The sequence below is a fragment of the Somniosus microcephalus genome, chromosome 30 (genome assembly GCF_052327205.1).
Source record: "Somniosus microcephalus isolate GS21.2 chromosome 30, FLI_Smic_1.0, whole genome shotgun sequence".
Lineage (NCBI taxonomy): Eukaryota > Metazoa > Chordata > Chondrichthyes > Squaliformes > Somniosidae > Somniosus > Somniosus microcephalus.
This window is the reverse complement of record NC_141016.1, coordinates 19,677,117-19,702,887: the sequence shown is the minus strand read 5'-3', so window position 1 is coordinate 19,702,887 and position 25,771 is coordinate 19,677,117. Positions and strand designations below refer to the sequence as shown.

The 25,771-nt window shown below is 45.5% G+C and overlaps 1 protein-coding gene across 1 annotated transcript in view; it reads left to right on the top strand.

Moving 5' to 3' along the window:
* Positions 1–222: 222 nt before the first annotated feature.
* LOC147097987 (zinc finger matrin-type protein 4-like) overlaps positions 223–25,771 on the top strand; it is a 319,696-nt gene continuing 294,147 nt past the window's right edge. Inside the window, exon 1 of the mRNA XM_085971183.1 lies at positions 223–383. Within this exon, the coding sequence (XP_085827309.1) occupies positions 297–383 (87 nt within the window). The 5' untranslated portion in view covers positions 223–296. The remainder of the gene's footprint in view (positions 384–25,771) is intronic.

Here is a 25,771-nt window from a genome sequence, read left to right as displayed (position 1 = left end):
ACCTGGTAGAGACAAGCAGGACCCAGGCTCAAGCTGAGCCCCGGTTGCTAGGGAGGCAGGCGCGAATGACTGACGGCGGCGTGGCCCAATGAGGTGGCGGGGCTGCGGGGCTGGCAGCCAATGGGGCAGCGGGAAGGGGGGCAGTGGGCGGGTCCGAGGCGGGACCTCCAGTGTATCCAGTGCAGCCTCTGAGCATCACATTGTTACAGTGAGAAAGGGGAGAAGGAATTAAAAAAATAAAGATACGGTGATGATTTATCCCCTCCCGTCTTCTTGCTTGTGGGTGCTTATCTCGAATGGCTTACAGCGTCTCTGTCAAACTACAGCACAATTTCTGTGTGGTGCCTTCTGGATATTGCCGAGAATCAAGCCTAGAATTGCAGGTATTGCAGGCTTTTCTTCTTTAAAAAATAGCATGCATTGTAACTTTCTTGTATTTCGCGTGCGATTCTTGCAACTGGAAGGGTTTAAGATGCTAAAACTTGCCACAGCAGAGCACTTTTTAAAAAAAAAGTTGCCCTTTTTATTGGCTGAAGTTTTTTATATTTTAATGTCTCAGCAGTGCATTGCACGACAATGCAATGTTCTAGATGTGTACTGTTTTCTTATTGTGCCGTTTTAATATATGCAGATTGTCACCGTGGATTTGGGGGGCGGGGGGGGGGGGAATAGTGAAACATGTTATGTAAAGCACTCTGATCCACCAAATAGTCATTCCGGCTTCAGACAGATCATAGGATGAAGTCTTCGCCTTTTGTTAAAATATCCTCGGCATCTAATGCCTATACAGGTCACTGCGACCTATTTTTTGGGGGGGAGGGAAGCGGAATTCTGTGGTGCACATTTAGCATTGTAGGATTTTTTGTAGTCCTGACAAATAAGGAGCTCACAGTGTCAAAATCCAGACCAGTCTCACTGTTGCATCGAAGAGGCAATGAAAGGTTAGACGCCTCCAGTGCAGATAACCAAATTTCCAAAACACTGGCATGGCTTGTGATTTCAAACAAAATGACTATTCAGATTCTGTAAAGTGACACAGGAGCGAACTGCCAGGGCATTAAGCTATTACAGAAGCAGTCAATCAGCACTTCGCTCGCTGTGCCATATGCTGCCACACATTTAAAATTGATGATCTTCTCAAATACAAAAAAAAACTTACTGTTCGGAAAGAATCTTGTTGATGATAGGAAACCTGGGTGATTCCCTTGGCAGAAAAGGACAAATGAATGGACATGTTGAGTAATGGGAATTTAGCAATCGATCATAAATATTTTTGAAAATACAGAGGTCATGAACAAGATAAAATATATCACTTGGTATAGGTTACCGAAAGGACATGCTGGTAATCTTACTACTGTAGGAGGCAAGTGTGATAAATGTAAGTTAATATTTAACAGCTGCTTTGAATTGGCCAAATACAGATGATCTCCCTTCAGAACCAAGCAGCAATATTTATTATTGCCTCTGGCTCTGTCTTATTTTGAAGACTGGATTTGCTATTCATGAGAAAAAGAAAGAATACAGTATTTTTTTCTAATCTAATAGTATTGGAAAAAATCCGGCAAAAGAAACTGCTTGTGATCCTGGGGAATGAGAAAATTGTCTTTGCGAAGGAAGAACTGGCTTCTGGAGACTTTTTTGTGGATTTGAAGTCACAGTTTGCTTAGCAGCAGAAGTCGCTTTATACTGCTGTGCTAAGACACGCAGCAGTATGACTGAGGTTCAGACCTGCTTCCCATCTTGGTTGGGTTCTCAGCGGGGTGGGTGCTTGGTGCAGGTGAAGCACCAGGTTCCCCCAGAGGAGAACCAAAAAAAAACCCAGAGCAGATAATGCAGGTTGCCCCACGCAGACCCCTTAACACTTCATTAGGAAGCAGCATTGGCAGAAACCTCAGAGCTGGCCATTTGGCTGGTCCATTGGGAATGGTACAAAGTGTCTGACCTAAACAGATTAAGCAAAATGGATGAAAAAATTGGGGGGGGGGAGGAGAGAGGAGAATAGAATCAATAGACCTGCAGTACATATAGTGGGGGTGAAGCGCCTTCTGTTAAAAAATATTAACGGAAAGCATGAGTACAAAACAGGATGTCTCATTTTGTATTCCATTCACTTTTGATAAACTAATCAACAGGAGGAATTTTATTCCTGGTGTTTTTTACCACATCATCACAGTTGATCAAAAAGAGTGTAGAACGGAGAGCTGCAACTTGTTTTATGTTCTGAGGAGATGAGCATTTGCTGTTGTTTCCCCCAAACAAACTGATTCCGTGCTACGTCCTCACTTTGTTGAAATAAATGCTAATCAAACGCGGTTCAAACTCACTCTTTCCCAGGAATCTCTTAGCTCCCTCTCGTGTCCCTTCCTCTTACAATTAACAGGGTTTTGAAACTTGAGCTCGGCATTACCAAATCACTCCTTCCTGATTCGCACCTCCAGCCTTGGCGTGTCCTGCTTCTCACTTTAAAAAGAAAAGTAGTTTAAAAATGCACTCGTGTAAAAATTTGGTGTCTTTTAGCTGGTTAGTACGTTCTGAAATATACTGGACTAAATATTCACTCACATACTCCAGGGCGACAGTGTTCAAATGTGCAGACAACGAATGGTTCCCGAGAAAATACTGCCTTTAAATGAACACCAATAAGATATGCGTTAACAAGCTGCCACTGTATTATTGTATTTTTGACCGATTTCTAAAGCTGTTTTCTCAAGGCACAGCACAAACCATTCCCCAATGATGAATGCAGTGTCGAAAACTGTTCTAGGACTTCTGTCAATACAGTTCTGGCATATCCTGAAAGTAAAGTGGACTGCCTTGTGTCATCCATTTGTCCCTTGAGCCCCATGCTTCTCAAACACCACCTTCTAAGACTGGTAACTGATCACTGCAAGAAAGGTGGGGGTAGGTCAACTCTGTAGCCTGATGTGCTAAGCTGTCGGCACTGGCACTGTACATCAGTTTGGGAATGACTATAATATACCTGGTAATGCCATAAGGTAATAGCTACAGCAAGACCAATAAATTTCAATTAAAGTGGCATTATCAAATTCGGGGGAAATTTTAAAGTGGATTTCGATCCTGGAACTGCTCTAAGAAACTCTACTGCCGTCCTGTTGTGTTAACCTCTTTGGTAAGTTGGTGCTGTACAACATTACTATATTTAGCACACACTTTTTCTGCGGCCTTGAAATTAGGCCATGGGACAGTTGCGTATGAATGCTTAATGCATTCACATGACCTTCCTTCCTTTGCTATTTTCAGGGAAACATTAACCCATTCTGTACCCAGACCTCATTAAGCATTCGTACACTCCTATTTCACAATGTAATTTCTTTATCTGACTTTGTATTAACCAGTTGGTGAAGGCACAGCCCAGTAGAGCACTAAGCCACGAAGAGCGGAAGATCCCAAGTTTGTTTTCTGTTGTGTGGTGAGTTAGCGTACATCATTCAGGGCAGCAATTGCATTGATACAATTAAAAAGAAAAGAAAGACTTGCATTTATATAGTGCCTTTCATGAACATCGGACGACCCAAAGCGCTTTACAGCCAATGAAGTACTTTTTGAAGTGTAGTCACTGTTGTAATGTAGGAAACACGGCAGTGTTCCTGGCTAACACAAGAACATAAGAAATAGGAGCAGGAATAGGCACTTGGCCCCCTCGAGCCTGCTCCGCCATTCAATAAAATCATGGCTGATCTTGGGCTCAAAGCCACTTCCCCGCCCGCTCCCCATAACCCTTCAGTCCCTTATCTTGCAAAAATCTGTCTATCTCCACCTTAAATGTATTTAATGACCCAACCTCCACGGCTCTCTGGGGCAGAGAATTCCACAGATTTACGACCCTCTGAGAGAAGAAATTCCTCCTCATCTCAGTTCTGAAAGGGCGACCCTTTATTCTAAAACTATGCCCCCGAGTTCTAGATTACCCCACGTGTGAAAACATCCTCTCTGCATCTACCTTGTTGAGCCCCCTCAGTATCTTATATGTTACAATAAGATCACCTCCCATTCTTCTAAATTCCTACTATCCTGCTATCCTGTTCGAAATTGTATGTGTGGACATGAGCTGAGGACAGGATTGAACTTTGATGTGAACTCTACAACTGTGGCAACACAACAGCCATACTTCCAGAGGACAGGACCTAGATGGCTGAATGTTCTTCCAACAAGCGGGGAATACTGGGGAGGAGGAACACACTAAAAGCCAGAGGTGGCAGGCTGTAAGGCACAGTGACATGAATCTTGTTATTCATATGGAAATGACTCATGAAATGATACTGGGCGGCCTGCTGGTGGCGCTGTCCAGGGAGAGTATAAATACTCGGGCATGGGCCCAGCTTGCTCTGGACATTCTTTAACAGGAACTAGTGAAGGACACAACTAGATCTCCATATTGTAAAACAGTTGATTAAAGCTTTGTTTAACGCTTAGACCAAGTGCCTAGTAGTTTTCTTACATCACTCAGCCTGGGACATAGAGCTGGAGGAGGTTGTGGAGATAGAGTGATGCAAGGCCATGCGGGGATTTGTAAACAATGACATTTATTTCGCATATGGTGTGTTGGGGACAAGAAGTCAGCGAGGGTCAGCAAAAATAAGGTTGATAGGTGACTGGAACTTAATGCCAGACGGGATATTGGCAGCCGAATTTTGGATAAGTTGTAGTTTGGATATTGTGCAGCTTGGGATACAGATGAAGAAAGCAAGTCTTGAGGTAATGAAAGCTTGAAAAGGATTTTAGCAGCGGTGGGGTGAGACTGCGCCAGAGATGGGACAGTTTTGCAAAGATGGAAGTGTGTAGTGATGGATAGGATATAGTACTTGAGGCTCAGCTCAGGGTCGAACGTAACATCAAGGTGCTCACCACCGGCGACAATGGAACTGTACCAGAGGAAACGGGCAGCACCTTCAGCAGACAAGGGCCGAGATTTGTGTCGGTGCAGACAATCGCTGGCCTGACAGCCTGGATCGCTTTCCTTTCGCTGGAAGTGGCTCAAGGACGGGACCCCCTGCCTGCTGGCAGATTCTTCCATATACATGACTTCCTAGTGGTCTCTCCACTCTGAAGAGGGAGACCATCACTGCCAGGGAGGAAGATATTGTGGTGCCACAGCACTGGAAACACTAGGCCCACTAATAAAAGATCTAGAAGGCCCTAAAAGTGAGCAAAGTTGAATGTTGGATGGCTGTGAGTGAACCCTTCTGGAGAACCCACCAGCAGTTGGAGAGGATAAAAGAAAGAGGTGGGCCAAAATGAGGTCCTTTCCTTCCTTCCATGGGTTTCTTCTGAATCCCACCGCAACAATCCCTCTGCTTCACTGCTCACGGGCCCAAAAATGGATGATTTCCCTGAGGAAAAACCCCAGGCCAGTGTCTTGCAAATACAGGAAACTTTTTTATCTGGCACCGGCGTGGTGCCGGTTGATCAAAAAGTCCGGATTACAGAGAGGTATACTTACCAAGGTACAAGAGCCCCGTACACGGCCACAGGTGCAGGAACCCTGGTTACACGGCCACAGATCCAGGAACCCCAGTTACACGGCCACTAATATGAAGTAAAACTTACCTGAACCTACTCCTGAATTTTGCCGGTTAAGAGAGATTTCCGGTTATTTTAGGTGCCGGTTAAAAGAGAGTTTCCTGTAGCTCATAAGGTGCCTTACTTTAAAACTCAGTCATCAAATCGTAAAACCAGAGAAAGAATGGAAGGGACGTCATAACCGTTGTACGCCATTCACAATGAGGCTCTGTTTTTTTTTTAAAAAAAGATGCGTATACTTTAATTTAATAGAGGTGTTCAAAATTATGAAGGGTTCTGATAGAATAAATAAGGAGAAACTGTTTCCGCTGGGATGAGGGTCGGTAACCAGAAGTCACAGATTTAAGATAATTGGCAAAAAAAAAACAGAGGGGGCTTGAGTAGAAATTTTTTTACACAGGGAATTTTTATGATCTGAAATTCACTGCCTGAAAGGGTGTTGGAACTTTCACAAGGGAATTGAATATATACGTGAAGGGAAAACAATTGCAGGGCTGTAGGGAGAGAGCAGGGGAGTGGGACTAATTGGAGAGATCTTTCAAAGCGATGGCACAGGCACGATGGGCCGAATGGCCTCCTCCTGCACTATATGATTCTATGGTTCCACAAAACCCCTTTATTAGCTCCGGATCAGGTTGTGTGACAACTCTAGTATGCAGGTTAGAGTGAGAAATTCCTCCTTTGTTTCCCACTTATATCTATTAAATATGTGCAGTACATCAAAGAGCTTTCAAGGCAAAGGTCTGCTGGTAGTGATGACCCAAGGTGTTAAAAAAAAGATACATTTGAAATTGGCTGACCTCTTTGCTCCAGATCACTGCACATCCTAAATAGCTAATATTCTGTGTTCGTCACCTCTACAACAAAGCCACACACTTGTATGAAGCTTTTACAGATCAATTAATGTTGAACAGGCACCGCCCTGTCAAACAGAAAAACAGCAGTGCTTAAAATTTAAAATTTGACGCAGCATTTGTTTTGGAAATTGCTGTGTGAAATCTGTGTGCAGAGCAGTGAAAGGAAATTTGCAGATGCTATAGGACGAATACTAAAATCTTCAGGAAAGAAAACAAAATTGAAAGACTGCACACAATGCATTCAGATATCATTCTCTCCCTGCCTCCCCACCCTCCCCCCTCCAATTTTCATAAGAACATAAGAATTAGGAGCAGGAGTCGGCCACACAGCCCCTTGAGCCTGCTCCGCCATTCAGTAAGATCATGGCTGATCTTCGACCTCAACTCCACTTTCACGCCCGACCTCCATATCCCTTGATTCCCCTAGAGTCCAAAAATCTATCGATCTCAGCCTTGAATATACTCAATGACTCAGCATCCACAGCCCTCTGGGGCAGAGAATTCCAAAGATGCACAACCCTCTGAGTGAAGAAATTCCTCCTCATCTCAGTCTTAAATGGCCGACCCCTTATCCTGAGACTATGCCCCCTAGTTCTAGACACTCCAGCCAGGGGGAAACAATCTCTCCTCATCTACCCTGTCAATCCCCTTCAGAATCTTGTATGTTTCAATGAGGTCACCTCTCATTCTTCGAAACTCATTCTTCTCCTGCATGTGCTGACTCTTGCTAGGTTGGAAGGGTTCCTCATCCAAATTGTCCTTCTTCATGTTTGAGATAATAGTGAGTGTCGGCAGGCTATACCACCATGCATAATAAAAGAAAGTCTTTCATTTATATAGCACCTTTCGTGACCTCAGGACATCCCAATGCGCTTTACAGCCAATGAAGTAGAGTCATCATAGAATCATAGAGTTATAGCGGGAAAAATTCAGTATCGCCCCATTTGGGGCGCCATTATCGACCGTGCGCAGAGTTTAGCGCCTGGCGCTAATTATCGCCTCCGACTGCAAACTTGGCTTTTATCGCCCCTGGAGATGATTGGAGCGCTAAATCAGGCGCTTCACACCTGTCTTAAGGCGCAAAGGCCAAGGAGCGAGGCGCTACCTCAGAGCGCTGGCGAAGCAAGGAAGGGCAAATCAAAATAAACCCGCAAAGTGCTGCTCAGTACCCAAAACTCCTTCACACAGCGTTGAATCTCTCCAGAAGTCTCTCTCTCTCTCTCTCTCCCTCTCTCTCAGAATGCGTGGTGCAAAAATGTCACCGACAAAAAAAGGTAGGAAGCAGTTGCCTTTAAATAGCGCTCCCTCAGTCCCTTTCTGACAGCATAACGCTCCCCTCAACCTGTCGTTGCAGGCGGTAAGGCAGGGGGCGCCACTCAATATCCGGTCCGGGGCGCTAACGGGGCGTTGCGCACTCGACTGACGTCACAATCTGCCGATGCAGGAGATCGTGGCAGTAGTGTTTAGTGCCGCCGCAAAAGGTCTAGTTAATTTTGCGAGCGGCGCAAACATCGCCGCGCCCGGGCGCTAGTTGCTTTGCGCCCCATTAGTGCCCTCTTAAGGCGCTAACGGGAGGCACAAACAACTGAATTTTTCCCCCAGAGAGTTATACAGCACAGAAAGAGGCCCTTCGGCCCATCGTGTCCGCGCCGGCCATCAAGCCCTGTTTATTCTAATCCCATTTTCCAGCACTTGGTCCGTAGCCTTGTATGCTATGGTGTTTCAAGTGCTCATCTAAATGCTTCTTGAATGTTGTGAGGGTTCCTGCCTCTACCACATTTTCAGGCAGTGAGTTCCAGATTCCAACCACCCTCTGGGTGAAAAAGTTTTTTCTCAAATCCCCTCTAAACCTCCTTCCCTTATCTTGAAACTATGCCCCCTGGTTATAGACCCCTCTACTAAGGGGAAAAGTTCCTTTCTATCTACCCTATCTGTGCCCCTCATAATTTTGTACACCTCAACCAGGTCCCCCCTCAACCTTCTCTGCTTGAAGGAAAACAACCATAGCCTGTCCAGTGTCTCTTCATAGCTGAAGCGCTCCAGCCCAGGTAGCATCCTGGTGAATCTCCTCTGCACCCTCTCCAATGCAATCACATCCTTCCTATAGTGTGGCATCCAGAACTGCACACAGTATTCCAGCTGTGGCCTAACTAGCGCTTTGTACAGCTCCATCATTGTTATGTTCATTAATAACTAGTCGTTTTTATTAAGAACAGCTAGCTTTTGCTAGACACTTTATTGAGCACATGTGGACTAGGTACAGTATCTGTAGAGGCCTCCAACTTGACTGCTGCCTTGTGGGTAGCCTAGTGCATCGTGGGTAGCCCACTCTTATATACATACAGCACCACCTAGTGTACCATTCCAGAATGACAGGTTACTGATCATTACATCCCCCTTTGAGGTTAAACAAAATCAGTATCAATCAATATCAATCAATAACAACATAAACGTCTTCAACAGTCAATACATTTTCAATGTAGTTTTCTTTGTACTCAAAGATTAAGTCTATCAGGCTTTTTTACTTCATGTGTGGATCTTCTCAGCACAGGTAAGTCTGATGTGTTTTCATGAGAGCCTGTATGTGTATTTGTGTTAGATTGTTCTGGTGGTGAGTGACAAGATTCAGTTGCGGCATTGTCATCGATTTGCTCTTCGATAGTCTCTTGTGTTTTTAGGAGGGAACGGCGGTTCCTCCTGAGAATCTGTCCTTCCTCAGTTCTAACAGTGTATGACCTTGGTCCTACTTCCTCAAGAACTGTAGCTTTCCTGTTCCATGCATCTGGATCCTCAGTCCTGACAACATCATCCCTTGTCAATGGTTTCAGAGTTTTGGATGACTTGTCATAGTATGATTTCTGTTTCAGCTTTAACAGTTGAAGTCTCTGTCTCAGTTCCTTACTCTGCTTTTCTTTTGCACAGCAGGGTAGCGTGGTACGCAACTTGCGACCCATTAGGAGTAGAGCAGGTGAAGAACCAGAGTCTAAAGGTGAGGCTCAGTAGCTCAGCAGGGCGAGATAAGGATCAGACTTGCTTTCTGTCGCTTTCTTCAGTAGCTGCTTGAGAACTTGAACACCTTTCTCTGCCTTACCATTCGACTGAGCATACAAAGGACTGGATGTGATGTGTTGAAAGTCATAATGTGCTGCAAACTGTTGCCACTCCTTACAGTTGAAGCACGGACCATTGTCGCTAACGGCAATCCTGGGAATTCCATGTCTGGCGAAGATGGATTTCACATGCATTATGACGTCGCTTGCTGTGGTGCTTGAGGGCAGCGCCATCTCAGGATAGTTAGAATAGTAGTCAATCACTATTAGATAGTCTTTACCATTTAAATGAAAAAGGTCCATACCAACCTTTTGCCATGGTGCTGTTGGTATGTCAGCTACTATCATTGGTTCCTTTGCTTGTTTGTTTTGGTGTTTCTGACATGTCTCACATTTGCCTATCATGTTCTCAATGTCCTTATTTATGCTAGGCCAATAAACAGTGTCTCTTGCTCTCCTTTTGCATTTTTCAATTCTGAGGTGTCCCTCATGAATCCTTTTGAGCATGTCTTGACGTAGAGCCTGTGGAATGACTATTCTGTTCTGTTTTAGTAATAGTCCACTTGCGACACTCAATTCTGACCTTATGTGAAAATATTTTGGACAGGAACCTTTTGGCCAACCATGATGAATGTTCTCTATTACTGTTTGTAATACTGTATCTTTTACTGTTTCTTCTGCTATTTGCTTTGATTTTGTGTCTGACACGGGCAGCGCAGCAGTGACCATACTCACATGAACATCCACGTCTTCTTCAGTAGAGCTCACATGACTCATTGTGGGTGCTCGGGATAGTGCATCTGCTAACACTATGTATTTGCCTGGTGTGTAGATCAGTTCAAAGTCATATCTTTGCAGCTTCATCATGAGTCGTTGAATCCTTGGAGACATTTCATTCAGGTTCTTTTTTATGATGGCAACCAGTGGGCTGTGGTCTGTCTCAACTGTGAAGGTGGGAAGTCCATATATGTAGCCATGAAACTTTTCTAGTCCAACTACCAAGCCTAGACATTCCTTTTCAATCTGGGCGTATCGACACTCAGTATCAGTCATAGACCTGGAGGCATAGGCAACAGGATTCCAATCTTCACCCTCTGCTTGTAGCAAGACCGCACCTAGGCCATCTTTTGATGCATCCGTTGACACTTTGATTCTTTTTGTTGGGTCAAAGAAGGTGAGTACAGGTGTGGTTGTCAGCACTGTTTTGAGGTTTATCCACTCTTGTTCATGTCTTTCTGTCCATGCGAACTCATTTGTTTTACGTAGCAGGTCTCGCAGACAGGCTGTCTTGGCTGACAAGTTAGGAATGAACTTTCCAATGAAGTTTATCATCCCCATGATGCGTAGCGCTCCTTTTTTGTCAGTGGGTCGGGGCATTTTGAGTATGGCATTTACTTTTTCCATATCTGGCTCTATTCCTTTACCAGATAGAGTATCTCCTAGGAAAGTGACTTCCTGGACGCCAAACTGACACTTGGCTTTGTTGAGCTTCAGTCCATTCCGGCGTATGCTCTGTAGCACTTTAGTCAGTCTCTCATTGTGTTCTTTCAGTGTGGAGCCCCAGATGATGATGTCATCAACATAGACCCGAACTCCTTCCAGACCTTCAATTATGTGTTCCATCGCTCTATGAAAGATTTCAGATGCAGATATTATCCCGAAAGGCATTCTGAGGAAACAATACCTGCCAAATGGTGTGTTGAAGGTACAGTATTTGGTGCTCTCTTCATCCAGTTTTAGTTGCCAAAATCCTTGTGAGACATCGAGTTTTGTAAAGTATCTGGCACCTGACATTTCACTGGTGATTTCTTCTCGCTTGGGAATCTGGTAGTGTTCACGTTTTATGTTTGCATTTAAGTCCTTTGGATCCATGCATATTCTTAGATCATTGTTCTTTTTCTTTACACATACCATGGAGTTAACCCAGTCTGTTGGCTCTTCGACTTTCCTGATGACTCCTAGTGTGGTCATTCTGTCCAGTTCATTCTTGAGCTGGTCACGCAGGGGTGCTGGAACTCTTCGTGGAGCATGTACCACTGGCTGAGCATCCTCCTTTAGCTGGATCTTGTAAGTGAATGGTAGAACTCCAAATCCTTTGAACACATCCTGGAAATTATTCACTACAGAATCCACCGAGTCATCTGGTCTGCTTATGGCACAGTTTATACGGTAGACTCTCTTGACCAGTTCTAAGTCCTCACAAGCTTTGTCACCCAGTAGTGAATCAAGTCCTTCAGCCACAACAGAAAACATGAGATGATGCACTTTGTCTTTGACTGTCACTTTAAGTCTGCATACACCTAAGCTATCTATTTTCTGTCCATTATAGTCCTTCAGTAGTACTGACTTTTTCTGTATTTTGGGCTTTTCTTTCATATTGTTAATGTCACTCATACTGATTAAGTTTGCTTTTGCCCCAGTGTCTAGTTTCAATGTAACTAATGCTCCATTTACCTGCAGTGGGATCATCCATTTGTCCTCTTTTACTGCATTAACTTTATGTTCAGCATTGTTAATTCCTGAGGGCATGCACATTTTCTGTATCCTTTTTGATATTGTCACATGACACCATTCCTACAAAACATGTCTCACTTAAATCAGTGTCCTCAATTACATTAACTCGTTGCCCTTTCTTAGTTTTTACTTTTGAAAAGCACTGTTTGGCAAAGTGATTCTTTCCATGACATTTTGTGCACATTTTTCCAAACGCTGGACATTGTTTTAACTGGTGTTTGTAACCACAGCATTTGCAATTAAAAATTCCTTCCTCCGATTGCTTTTCACTTCTGTTCTGCCCATGTTTCTTCCCCTTGTAGGACACAGCACCGACAGCAGCACTTATTGCAATCGCATCATCATTGATTTCACTGAAAGTCTTGGCATGCTTTTGAGCTAGCTCGCTAGCTTGGCATATTTTCACAGCAATTTCCAATGTTAGTTCGGTTTCTCTCAACAGACGTTCCCTGACTTTTTTATCATGAATACCAAACACAATCTGGTCACGAATCATGGATGCTTTCAGCTCAGAGAAATTACATGTCTGTGCTTTCAGTTTCAGATCAGTCAAAAAGCTATCAAAAGTCTCATTTTGCTGCTGTGTCCGAGAACGGAAGATGTACCTCTCATAGGTTTCATTCTTTTTGGGAGAACAATGTGTATCAAACTTCTTTAGCACATCGTCTAATTTTTCTCTGTTCTCCTCTGGATTAAATACAAATGTATTAAATACCTCTATTGCCCGTGGGCCTGCAACCGTGAGCAGCAACGCTATTTTCCTTGCGTCTGGCTTCGTACCGTACCCGATGGCAGCAATGTAGAGTTCGAATTGTTGTTTAAAAGTCTGCCAATTGTAGTCGACATTTCCTGTGAGTTTCAAACGCTCTGGTGGCTTCAAATTCTCCATGTCGTATTGCACAATATTCAGCAGATCTTACCAATCCTGGTACCATGTTATGTTCATTAATAACTCGTCGTTTTTATTAAGAACAGCTAGCTTTTGCTAGACACTTTATTGAGCACATGTGGACTAGGTACAGTATCTGTAGAGGCCTCCATCTTGACTGCTGCCTTGTGGGTAGCCTAGTGCATCGTGGGTAGCCCACTCTTATATACATACAGCACCACCTAGTGTACCATTCCAGAATGACAGGTTACTGATCATTACACATCATAACCTCCCTGCTCTTATATTCTATGCCTTGGCTAATGAAGGCAATTATCCCATATGCCTTTTTAACCTTATCTACCTGCCCTGCTGCCTTCAGGGATCTATGTACATGCACACCAAGGTCCCTCTGATCCTCTGTCCTTCCTAGGGTCTTACCATCCATTGTGTATTCCCTTGCCTTGTTAGTCGTCCCAAAATGCATCACCTCACACTTTTCAGGGTTAAGTTCCATTTGCCACTGTTCTGCCCATCTGACCAACCCGTCTATATCGTCCTGTAGCCTGAGGCTTCCCTCCTTGCTATTTACCACTTCACCAATTTTCGTGTCATCTGCGAACCTACTGATCATACCTCCTACATTCATATCTAAATCATTAATGTACACTACAAACAGCAAGGGACCCAGCACCGATCCCTGTGGTACACCACCGGACACAGGCTTCCAGTCACAAAAACAACCTTCGACCATCACCCTCTGCCTCCTGCCATTAAGCCAATTTTGGATCCAGTGTGCCAAATTGCCCTGGATCCCATGGGCTCTTACCTTCTTGACCAGTCTCCCATGCGGGACTTTGTCAAAAGCCTTACTGAAGTACTTTTGAAATGCAGTCACTGTTGTAATGTCGGAAACGCGGCAGCCAATTTGGGCACGGCATGGTCCCACAAGCAGCAATGTGATAGTGACTAGATAATCTGTTTTTTAGAGATGTTGTTTGAGGGATAAATATTGGCCAGGACACCAGGGATAACTCCCCTGCTCTTCTTCGAAATGGTGCCGCGAGATCTTTTACGTCCACCTGAGAGGACAGACGGGGCCTCTGTTTAACGTCTCATACGAAAGATGGCATCTCCGAGACATCACACCCGCGGTAGATCCTGTCCTAACCTGCCATCCACACACGGACACTTTCCATTCGGAGTCCGGAGATAGCAATCGGCAGCTGATATTTTAACCCTCGCTATCGCAGGCGCTGAAGCCATTTGTGACACCCCAGTCGTCACCCCAGCAGAGATCAACTATCTCCACACAGACGGGGGATTGCACCAGCAACCTTCCAGCCTATATGGTTTAGTGCCACACCACATGATGTATTTATCTTGTAAGCAATCAAGTAAACTAATCTTCAGACAAAAACCTTGCAAGATGATAACCTAAAGGTCCATCTTTGTCAAATCAACATGTTCTGAAAAATTAATAAACCACTTCCAATAGATTGGAAGGGTCATTTTTCAGACTGGGGGACATGTGCTGTGGTGTCCCACAGGGGTCGGTGTTGGGACCACTGCTCTTTTAGATATATATTAATGACCTGGACTTGAGTATACAGGGCATAATTTCAAAGTTTGCAGATAACACGAAACTCGGAAATGTAGTAAACAGTGAGGAGGACAGGAAAAGACTTCAGGAGGACATAGACAGACTGGTGAAATGGCAGATGAAGTTTAACACAGAGAAGTGTGAAGCGATTCATTTTGGTAGGAAGAATGAGGAGAGGCGATATAAACTAAAGGGTACAATTTTAAAGGGGGTGCAGGAACAGAGAGACCTGGGGGTGTACGTACACAAGTCTTTGAAGGTGGAAAGTGTATGGGATCCTTGGCGTTATAAATAGAGGCATAGAGCACATAGTGGTTAGCACTGTTGCCTCACAGCGCCAGGGACCCGGGTTCGAATCCGGCCTCGGGCGACTGTCTGTGTGGAGTTTGCACATTCTCCCCGTGTTTGCGTGGGTTTCCTCCGGGTGCTCCGGTTTCCTCCCACAGTCCAAAGATGTGCGGGTTAGGTTGATTGGCTATGATAAATTGACCCTTAGTGTTAGGGGGATTAAATACGTGGGGTTACAGGGATAGGGTGGGATATGTGTTGGTGTAGGGGTTACGGGGATCGGGTGGGATATGTGTCGGTGCAGGCTCGATGGGCCGAAATGGCCTCTATCTGTACCGTGGGGTTTCTGTGATTCTGTGAAAAGCAAGGAAGTTATGCTAAACCTTGATAAAACACTGGTTAGGCCTCAGCTGGGGTATTGTGGCCAATTCTGGGCACCGCACTTTAGGAAGGATGTGAAGGCCTTGGAGAGGCTGCAGAGGAGATTGACTAAAATGATACCAAGGATGAACGACTCCAGTTATGCGGAGTGACTACAGAAACTGGGGTTGTTTGCCTTCGATCAGTGAAGGTTAAGGGCAGATTTGATAGAGGCGTTCAAAATCATGAACGGCTTTGATAGGGAGAAACCATTTTCAGGGGTAGAAGGGTCGGTAACCAGAGGGCACAGATTGAAGGGCAATTGACAAAAGAAGCAGAGGAAAAATAATTTACGCAGCAAGTTGTTATGATCTGGAATGCGCTGTCTGAAAGGGCGGTGGAAGCAGATTCAATGGTAATTTTCAATTGGAGAAATAGTTGAAGTGGGAAAATTTGCATACCCTTGGTGAAAGAGCGGGGGAGTGGGAGTAATTAGAGAGCTCTTTCAAAGAGCCGGCACAGGCACAATGGGCCGAATGGCCTCCTTCTATGCTGTGTCTTTCTATGATTCTATGAAATTTAATTTTTGGTGAGTGTGTATGTAACTGGGCCAAAAGCCAAGTGTTTTCATTGATTACATTGAAGAGGGACTATTTAATGCCGTGGAAGTGCGCCACTTTAGGTTTCTCGTGTACCTTTATTTTTTCCCTTCTTTCTCTAATAGGCTGATTCTTGGTGGGTACCATTCCCCGGACTCCAGCAGCCCTGTAATAACTCACTAAAGCGACATTTCAGCTGTCAGCCAAGACATTGGGGGGAATTTTAACCTAAAAAAATGGATAGGTTTGGAGTGTGGGGGTTGTTAAATTGTTAAAAATCGGATTCCCGACCTAAACCCGCCTCCGACCCGCACACTTCCGGTTTTAACGGAGGCGGGATGGGGGTGAGCAGCCAACCCACTGCCAGGAAGCTGGACGTCAATTTAAATATTTTAATGAGGCTGGAAGCCTCTTTAACCTCTGACATGAATCAGTCATTCATGAAAGAAAGACTTATGAAATAATACTGAGCGGCCTGCGGGTGGTGCTGTCCAGGGAGAGTATAAATACTCGAGCACGGGCCCAGCTTGCGCAGGACATTCTTAACAGGAACTAGTAAAGGACACAACTAGACCGCCATGTTGTAAAACAGTTGATTAAAGCTTTGTTTAATGCTTAGACCAAGTGCCTAGTAGTTTTCTTACGTTAACCTCCATTTTGTTTGTAACTCTATCTGGTCGGGTTTTACACACTTCGTAAAACCCGGCAGTTACAGCAAGGCGAGGACTGCTGCATCCAGGAGGTAAGACCTTTACACTTACCTCCTGGATCCAGGGTCCCTGCCTAACCCACCCCCAAAATCAGAGACCCCCCTCACGAGGCCTCCGATCCCCCACAAGGACTCCCCTGCCCCCCAGGCCTCTGATCACCCCCCACCAGGCCTCCTCCGGCCCTCCCCGTGCTACTACTCCTGGGCCAATCCCCGATCCACTCCTGGGCCTCCCTCCCCACCCCCGATATACTCCTGGACTGAACCCCGAACTACTCCTGGGCCGACCCCCACGCGAACCCTCCCTCTCTCCTCTGTGCAGCCCAGTGCCGGAGCCTACCCGCCCGGAGCCAGCCAGCGTCTCAATCTGGCTGGCTGCGGGTGGGTAACAGAGGCCTCCGCATGCAAATCAGGCCCTGCTGTTAAAATCGGCAGGGCCTGCAGAAACCCATTCTCCCAGGTGTCCCGACCATCTCGAAGCACACCCCCCCACACCCCATCGCCCCCAACCCACCTTCCCCATTAAAATCCAGCCCATTGTGTCAACTGGCTATTCGACCAGAGAGGGATCACAGCTGAGCCCAGTTCTGTTCTCACAGGTTGTCCACACACTTGGGCTGTCCAGCAAATAAAATGGACAGGCATCAGGAGTTGGAGCCCTGGCTATTGTCCTTGTGTCGAGACACTAGGGGCAACTGTAGCTCAGTGCTGAGATAAGCTTGCTCAATACAAACTAGGGATAAATCCTGGGACTCTCCAGCTCTGTATGGCTCAGGATGCTCGGCAATGTATTCTGTCACTGAGGCATTCGTGCCACTTACGTTTAAAAAAAATTCTGTTTTGCACTAAAGCAAATGGAAATCAATCAGGATAAGGCTAAAATTGGGAAACTTGAAAAATCAAAGTAGGGACACCCAACACTAATACCACCAGCTTGAAGAGTTAAGGTCATACCTGCAGCAGTTCAGAAAAAGGTTTTCTTATCCCTTTGCGGAGCTGATCTTAAACATGAACTGCGTGGCATATAAAATAATATGATCGCTCTACCATTGATCATTTAGAAATAGTGCCGTGGAATTTTTAAACATCCAACTGAGTCGCTGGAACAGGCAGATGGGCGTAAAACTCATCAGAAGCTCTGATAATGTCGCTCTTCTCAAGCACTACACTGGAGTGCCAATCTGGATCCTGTGCTCAAGTCCGAGAGCAGGGGATTGAAGACACAACCTTCTGACTCTGATGTAAGAGTGCCGTTAACCGAGGCAAGCTGACAGTTTTGTGAGAAGCTTTGGATCAGGTCGAAAGAACTCGGGGGAGAAATTCGGTTGCTTTGCGCCTCCCGTTAGCGCTCGGGCGCGGCACCGCCAACGCCAGCCGCGAAATTCAACGGGAGGTTAGCGGCGGCAGTAACTGTTAGCGCCCCGCGGCGCTACACTGCCGGCGATGACGTCATCGCCGTGCGCAGCGCACCGCTCGCGCCCTGGCCGCGATCTTCGGTAGCGCCCCTTGACTTACCGCCGGCCGCTATTATCGACGGGGTCAGGGCTGGCCGGGGCGGCGCTAATTAAAGGCGAGGTGCCGGGTGGCCATCTTTGTTGCTGGCCGCCTGCCAGCAACTACCCCCGTTGCCGTCCCTGGGCTCCTGAGCACCGCCCGCCCCCCCCCCCCCCCCATGGAGTGCCGGCTGCGCTCCATAAGCCCAGCACTTCTCTTGAGTACCGGGCTCTTTTGCCAGCACTCCGACCCCGGTGGTCCAGCTGGGCCCCGGGTCGCGCTGCGCAAGGCCCCTACCATTTAAGAAGGGGAGGAAGACCTGCAATACCGCGGCACGTAGCGCCACGATATTCCCTCGCAGCGCCCCAAGAGGGAGGCGGGGCGCTTCCAGTAGCACCCCGCTTCCCTCTTGGGGCGCTACCGATGAATTTCGGCCGTGGGGGCGCTAATTTTTTCGGAGTGCAAAAGTAGCAGTCAGGTGAAGTTCGTGCCCCTTTTGGGGCGCGACTCAGTTTTCCCCCCCTTATGTTTAAATAGCATCTTATTTCATTCTTAGGATGTTTGAAAGTGATTCACAGCCAATTAATTACGTTTAAAATGCAGTCACTGCTGGCCAATTTGCACACAGCAAGGTTCTATAAATCAATCACAAGTGTGATAGTCTCGAAAGCATAAAAATGTTTAGCCAGTAAGTTTTAGACAAAGTGGAAAGCCAGTTAGCGCGTAAGGAGGCCATTAAACTGAAAACAAATTGATGCCAAGGATATTTCAATTCAACAGGTCTCTTGGGGAATATTGTGAGGGCAGTAGCTTAACTACAAGTGAATACTGTTTCCTCTAATTCAGTTACCTTCAGCTTCCTCTTTTGAAAATATCAACTTTCCTCATTGATCCAACAGTGACTTATAGGTCCATTCACCATGTACTGGGCAGCACAGACAAGAAGGTACAACAGAAAATGCTGAAAAAACTCAGCAGGCCAGGCAACATCCGTGGAGAGAAATTAGAGTCGACGTTTCGGGTCGAAACCCTTCATCAAAACTGAAGAGGCACAGGGAATGAAATTTCAGTTTTGATAAAGGGTTTTGACCCGAAACGTCGACTCTAATTTCTCTCCACGGATGTTGCCTGGCCTGCTGAGTTTTTCCAGCATTTTCTGTTGTTATTTCGGATTTCCAGCATCTGCAGTATTTTGCTATCATACAGACAAGAAGGTCCCAGGTTCAACCTGGTGAGTTATCTGATCTCAGCCAGGGCAACAGTATAATATACTACAATATACCCCAGTGCCCATAGCTTAGGAACATAGGAACAGGAGGAGGCCATTCAGCCCCTCGAGCCTGCTCCGCCATTCAATGAGATCATGGCTGATCTGCGACCTAACTCCATATACCCGCCTTTGGAAACTCCCTTCCACAAACGGCAAACGATGCAAGATCAGTTGTTAATTTTAAATCGGAGATTGATAGCTTTTTGTTAACCAAAGGTATTAATGGATAATGGGCCAAAGGCGGGTATATGAAGTTCGGTCGCAGATCAGCCATGATCTCATTGAATGGCGGAGCAGGCTCGAGGGGCTGAACCATTATCTCTTAATACCTTTGATTAACAAAAAGCTATCAATCTCCGATTTAAAATTAACAATTGATCTTGCATCATTAGCCGCTTGCGGAAGAGAGTTTCTAAACTTCTACCACACTTTGTGTGCAGAAGTGTTTCCTAATTTCACTCCTGAAAGGTCTGGCTTTAATTTTTACAATATATATTAATGATCTGGACGAGGGAATTGGATGTAATATCTCCAAATTTGCAGACGACACAAAGCTGGGTGGGAGGGTAAGCTGTGAGGAGGATGTCGTGAAACTCCAGTACGATTTGGACAGGTTGGGTGATTGGGCAGAAACATGGCAAATGCACTATATTGTGGATAAATGTGAGGTTATCCACTTTGGTGGCAAAAACAGGAAGGCAGATTATTATTTGAATGGCAATAGATTGGGAGAAGGGGAAGTGCAAAGAGACCTGGGTGTCCTTGTGCACCAGTCGCTGAAGGTAAGCATGCAGGTGCAGCAGGCGGTTAAGAAGGCAAATGGTATGTTGGCCTTCGTAGCAAGAGGGTTCGAGTACAGGAACAAGGATGTCTTGCTACAGTTGTACAGGGCCTTGGTGAGACCGCACCTTGAGTATTGTGTGCAGTTTTGGTCACCTTACCTGAGGAAGGACGTTCTTGCCATGGAGGGAGTGCAGCGAAGATTCACCAGGCTGATACCTGGGATGGCAGGAATGATGTATGAGGAGAGATTGTGTCGATTGGGCTTATACTCACTGGAGTTTAGAAGATTGAGAGGGGATCTCATCGAAACCTATAAAATTCTGTCAGGTCTGGACAGACTAGATGCAGGAAGGATGTTTATGATGGCCGGGGAGTCCAGAACCAGGGGTCATAGTCTAAGGATAAGGGGTAAGCCATTTAGGACTGAAATGAGGAGGAACTTCTTCACCCAGAGAGTGGTGAACCTGTGGAATTCTCTGCCACAGAGGGCGGTGGAGGCCAGTTCATTAAATATATTCAAGAAAGAGTTGGATATATTTCTTGAGGCTAAAGGGATCAAGGGATATGGGGAGAAGGCAGGGACAGGGTACTGAATTTGGATGATCAGCCATGATCTCATTGAATGGCGGAGCAGGCTTGAAGGGCCGAATGACCTACTCCTGCTCCTATCTTCTATGTTTCTATGTTTAGACTATGCCCCCATGTCCTAGAATCCCCAACCAGCGGAAATAGTTTCTCTCTATCTACCCTATCAGTTCCCCTTAATATCTTGAAAATCTTTAGAGATCGGATTTGTGCTCCTGATCAGCAACTCATAACCCTTGCTGGAAAGTCCATCAATAGATGGATGACTACAACATCAAGTACAGCCGTGGTTGAAAATCCTGCAGCACCACCTGTCTAGACTTGCACATAAAGAACAGCCAGTGGAGGTAGGCAGCAGATGGCTGTTTGTGCCTGTGAAAGCACATCACAGCTTGAGCTAGCACACTGGTGAGAGCAGAGCAGAAAGGAGAGAAAATGCATTAAAGAAAAAAGCCATGATTCTTAATTCTCCAATCCAGCTGTATATTTGAAGGAACATACGTCAGGTGTGTTGTGTGGAACATGCATTTTTTTTTTGTTCTTGGACTCGGAGGGTGTTGCTTCTATCGCAGCATGCTTAAAAAGGTTGTGAATGGGTAACACAGCTCTTAACTCTTAACAGCAGCAATGTCACTATTGCAAAACAAAGTTAAATTCATTTTAACAACTGAACTCAAATTAAAAGCAGCGCGCTGCCTGCTAAAATGAATGAAAAATGGAACATTGTGAATTGCAGTGACCTGGAAATGCAATTTCACTAACATATACCTGGTGTAAAGCAGTTCAGTTTAAGTCTCCATGGTTTTTGGCAAGTCTCACTGTTTTTTGGTTGATCTCACAGCTCATTAATTTCCTCAGGTCCCGGCATTATGGAATGTTCTATTTTTGAATGTATACTCAATTCTACCTAATGCCCTTGGCGACACGACGCGTAAGCATGTGATCAACTTCCATGTCTATGCTACCTCTCTCTGCCACCACCCCCAACTCCATGATCATTATGACATCTGACTTCCTGTCCAGCATCAAGTTATGGGAAACTTTCAAAACAAGAGAAGATTAGACATATTCCCACAAGAAATAAAGGAGGTCCAGCAACTGGATGAGCAGAGAAATTAAAATGAGACTTTAAAAAAGAGGTTGAAGACAAATCTGGGGCAAATAATCCAGAAGGAAATCAAGTGGAGTATGGGTGAATGGGATTAGTGGATATCTCTTTCCGAGAGCAAGTACGAAGGGCCAAATGGCCTCCTTCTGTACTGTAAAATTCTATTATTTTTATGAGTCTGATTTGCTACCAAGTTAACATCAGCAGTACAGAAGCTATGCTGTTCGTCTCCCAACAGAAACTGCTCATCGTAGCCACTAATTATCCGTGGGTGCCTGCTAAGGCTGAAAGGAATGATGTAACACCTCAGCATCCTATTACAGGAAACTTTGTGATATCCGGCACCGACGGGACCGAGCTGTTGCTGTCCCATCAAAACTGCCGGACAAACCAGCATTAATGTTGAAACATATGGAGCTCTCCGTATCTAGCAACAAACTGTGGTAAACCACTGTTTGTATTCCACTGTGTACATGCCTGGACATGCCTCGGCTGACTCCTCCCACAAGTCCTAGTATAAAGGTGACTGCTCCCCAGCCCTTTGTATTTCTGGACCGGTCGACCACTCGAGGCAGACCTTCATTCTTTTGTTAATAAAAGCCTTTAGTTACTCTCTTAACTCTCAGTCTTTTATGAGTAATTGATAGCGCATCACAAACCCTGTTCACAGAAATCACAGAAACCCCACAGTGCAGATAGAGGCCATTTCGGCCCATCGAGCCTGCACCGACACATATCCCACCCGATCCCCGTAACCCCTACACCAACACATGTCCCACCCTATCCCCACGTATTTAATCCCCCTAACACTAAGGGTCAATTTATCATAGCCAATCAACCTAACCCGCACATCTTTGGACTGTGGGAGGAAACCGGAGCACCCGGAGGAAACCCACGCAAACACGGGGAGAATGTGCAAACTCCACACAGACGGTCACCCGAGGCCGGATTCGAACCCGGGTCCCTGGCGCTGTGAGGCAACAGTGCTAACCACTATGCCACCGTGCTGCCCTTAGCAACAGCTTCTAAACAGTCGGCCGTAGCTTGCAAGCGTCTCTGTAGCTAAGCAACAGCTTTAGCTAGACCTTGCAGAGCCTGACTAGTGAAAAAAAAGCAACGAGAAGAAAAAAAACTTACTGAACCGACTCCTGAATTTTGCCGGTGGCTCAAGCATTCCGGACAGTTAACCTCTGGATAAACCAAAGTTTCCTGTAGTACTCGAGCTGAGCTTCAAACCTCATAATCCTTCACCAAGATCACCGCTTTCCATCCCTGCAACATGGCCCAAAACTGACCTCACTCTCATCGCCACTGAAATCTTCATTCATGCTTTTGTCACCTCTAGGCTAGACTTTGCCAACATTCTTGCTGCCGGTCTCCTGTGCTGCACCCTAGATAAGCTTCAGTTTGTCCACAGGGTGTCCTTATACATGAGTCACTGAAAGCGAATGTGCAGGTGCAGCAAGCCATTAGGAAGGCAAATGGTATGCTGGCCTTCATTACAAGAGGATTTGAGTACAAGGGCCTTGGTGAGACCACACCTGGAGTACTGTGTACAAATTTGGTCTCCTTACCTAAGGAAGGATATACTTGCCATAGAGGGAGTGCAACAAAGGTTCACCAGACTGATTCCTGGGATGGCGGGACTGTCGTATGAGAAGAGGTTGAGTAAACTAGGCCTGTATTCTCTTGAATTCAGAAGCATGAGAGGGGATTTCATTGAAGCATACAAAATTATTACAGGGCTTGATAGGATGGATGCTGGGAGAATGTTTCCCTTAGCTGGAGAGCCTAGAACCAGAGGCCATAGCCTCAAGATAAAGGGTAGGCCATTCAGGACTGAGATGAGAAGAAATTTCTTCACACAGAGGGTGGTGAATCTTTGGAATTCTCTACCCCAGAGGGCTGTGGAGGCTCAGTCATTGGGTATATTCAAAACAGAAGTCGATAGATTTCTGACTAGTAAGGGCATCAAGGGATATGGCGATAGGGCCGGTGAATGGAGTTGAGGCAGAAGATCAGCCATGATCTCATTGAATGGCAGAGCAGGCTCGAAGGGCCGAATGGCAGACTCCTGCTCCTATTTCTTATGTTCTTATGTTCTTAAGGCCCAACGACCCACATTCTATCCTGCACTAAGTCCTGCTCCCCTATCGCTTCGGTCATCGCTAATCTCCACCGGCTCCCAGTCCCCCTAACATATCAAAGTGGAAATCCTCATTACATCTCTTAATGGCCTTGCCTCACCCTACCTCACCCTATAAAATTCTAAAAGGACTGGACAGACTAGATGCAGGAAGGATGTTCCCGATGGTCGGGGAGTCCAGAACCAGGGGTCATAGTCTAAGGATAAGGGGTAAGCCATTTAGGACAGAGATGAGGAGGAATTTCTTCACCCGGAGAGTGGTGAACCTGTGGAATTCTCTACCACAGAAGGCAGTAGAGGCCAATTCATTAAATATATTCAAGAAGGAGTTGGATATATTTCTTAAGGCTAAAGAGATCAAGGGATATGGGGAGAAGGCAGGAACGGGGTACTGAATTTGGATGATCAGCCATGATCTCATTGAATGGTGGAGCAGGCTCGAGGGGCCGAATGGCCTACTCCTGCTCCTATCTTCTATGTTTCTATGTTTACCTCCACAGCCCCCTCCAGCCATACATCACAGTGTATGCCCTTCGCTTTTTTTTTACTCTATCGTCACCCGCCGCCCACCCACCGCCCACCATCAGCCATCTGAATGCTACAGTTGAAAACTCTTCCTAAACCCCTCGACCATGCCACCTCTCTTCCCGCCTTCAAAGGCCGCCTCAAAGACTCCCTCTCAGACCATGCCTTTGTTTTACCGTCCCCATCCAGCTCAGTGTTTCTTTTGCCTCTTTGAAGTTGGAATGCTTGCTGCATTAAAGGCGCTACATAAATGCAAGTGGTTGTTGTATTTCTGTTGAATTATTCAAGTGGCATAAAATTCAGCAAATTCATTGCTTAAGCCATGCAAATCAATCATGAAAATTTAGATGTTAGCACCCAACAGATGAACTTTTTTTATATATGTAGGCGAGGAGGAAGATTTGGACCATTTAGCACAACAATTTCACTGAATGTAATATTTAGTGAATCTCATTTACCATCATTTAGCAAAAGTCACAACAGATTTTAAATTGATGCTATTCCAACCCCTGTACGCAAGTCTTAAAGAGATAACGGCCCAGTAATTCCTCTCCCAACACGTGAGTACGGACGGGGTACTCACGCGTGTGCCCGGAGGAATTGCCGGTTTTCAGCATGCACAGCGCATGCGGGGAAAACCGGCATTTCCTCTCCTCTGACCCAAGGGGTTAAGAGGCTGAACGCTTGCGACTACACAGGCAGCGCGTGCGACTTGGATTTCCTTTATTTTTAGAGAGTTGCGCGTGTGTAAAGGCCTCCGGTTTTTACGCATTGAAAAACCACACGTAAGTACTTAGTTTTACAGGTAAGTGGTCTATTAATACAATTTATAATTTTTTTTCCATAGGTTTATTATTTTTAAAGAATTTACAGTAAGGTAAGTTTAGTTTTCGCCCCGATTTTTTATATAATAATTTTTTTCAAATTTTAAAATTATTGTTTAAAATAGCTTTTTACAGTTATTTATGGTTCATTTAAGTAGTGCAATGTTTTTTTTTAAATTTTCTTTCAAGTTTAAGTAGTGTTTTGGGGCCAGGAGTTTTCATGAGTTTGACAGCTCTCACTATCAAACTCATGAATGAACTTTTGCAACCTCCCATATTGGTTGCCCTGTGCTCACGTGATCCCAGCCAGCTCATCGCACTAAGTACGCCGCTGGGTCATGCACGCACAGCGCGGCAGGACCTCAAGCGGGCCAGTGAGAGGAAATGCAATGCGGGCCAGGATTGAAATGTCAGCGCGCCGGGTAAGTGAACATCGGGGGCTTGCATGCGCGGCAAGCTCCCGATCCTAATTTCAGGGCCAATATGTTTGTCAATAGGTAAAACAATCAGACACGTATATATGTTGCTGTACATAATATATCAAATTTACTTTTGCTTGTAAGAATGATTTCTAAATGTTTCATATGATTTGTCACAAAATATCTGATCCAATCTCTGAAGGGTATATCATAGATTCATAGAATGAA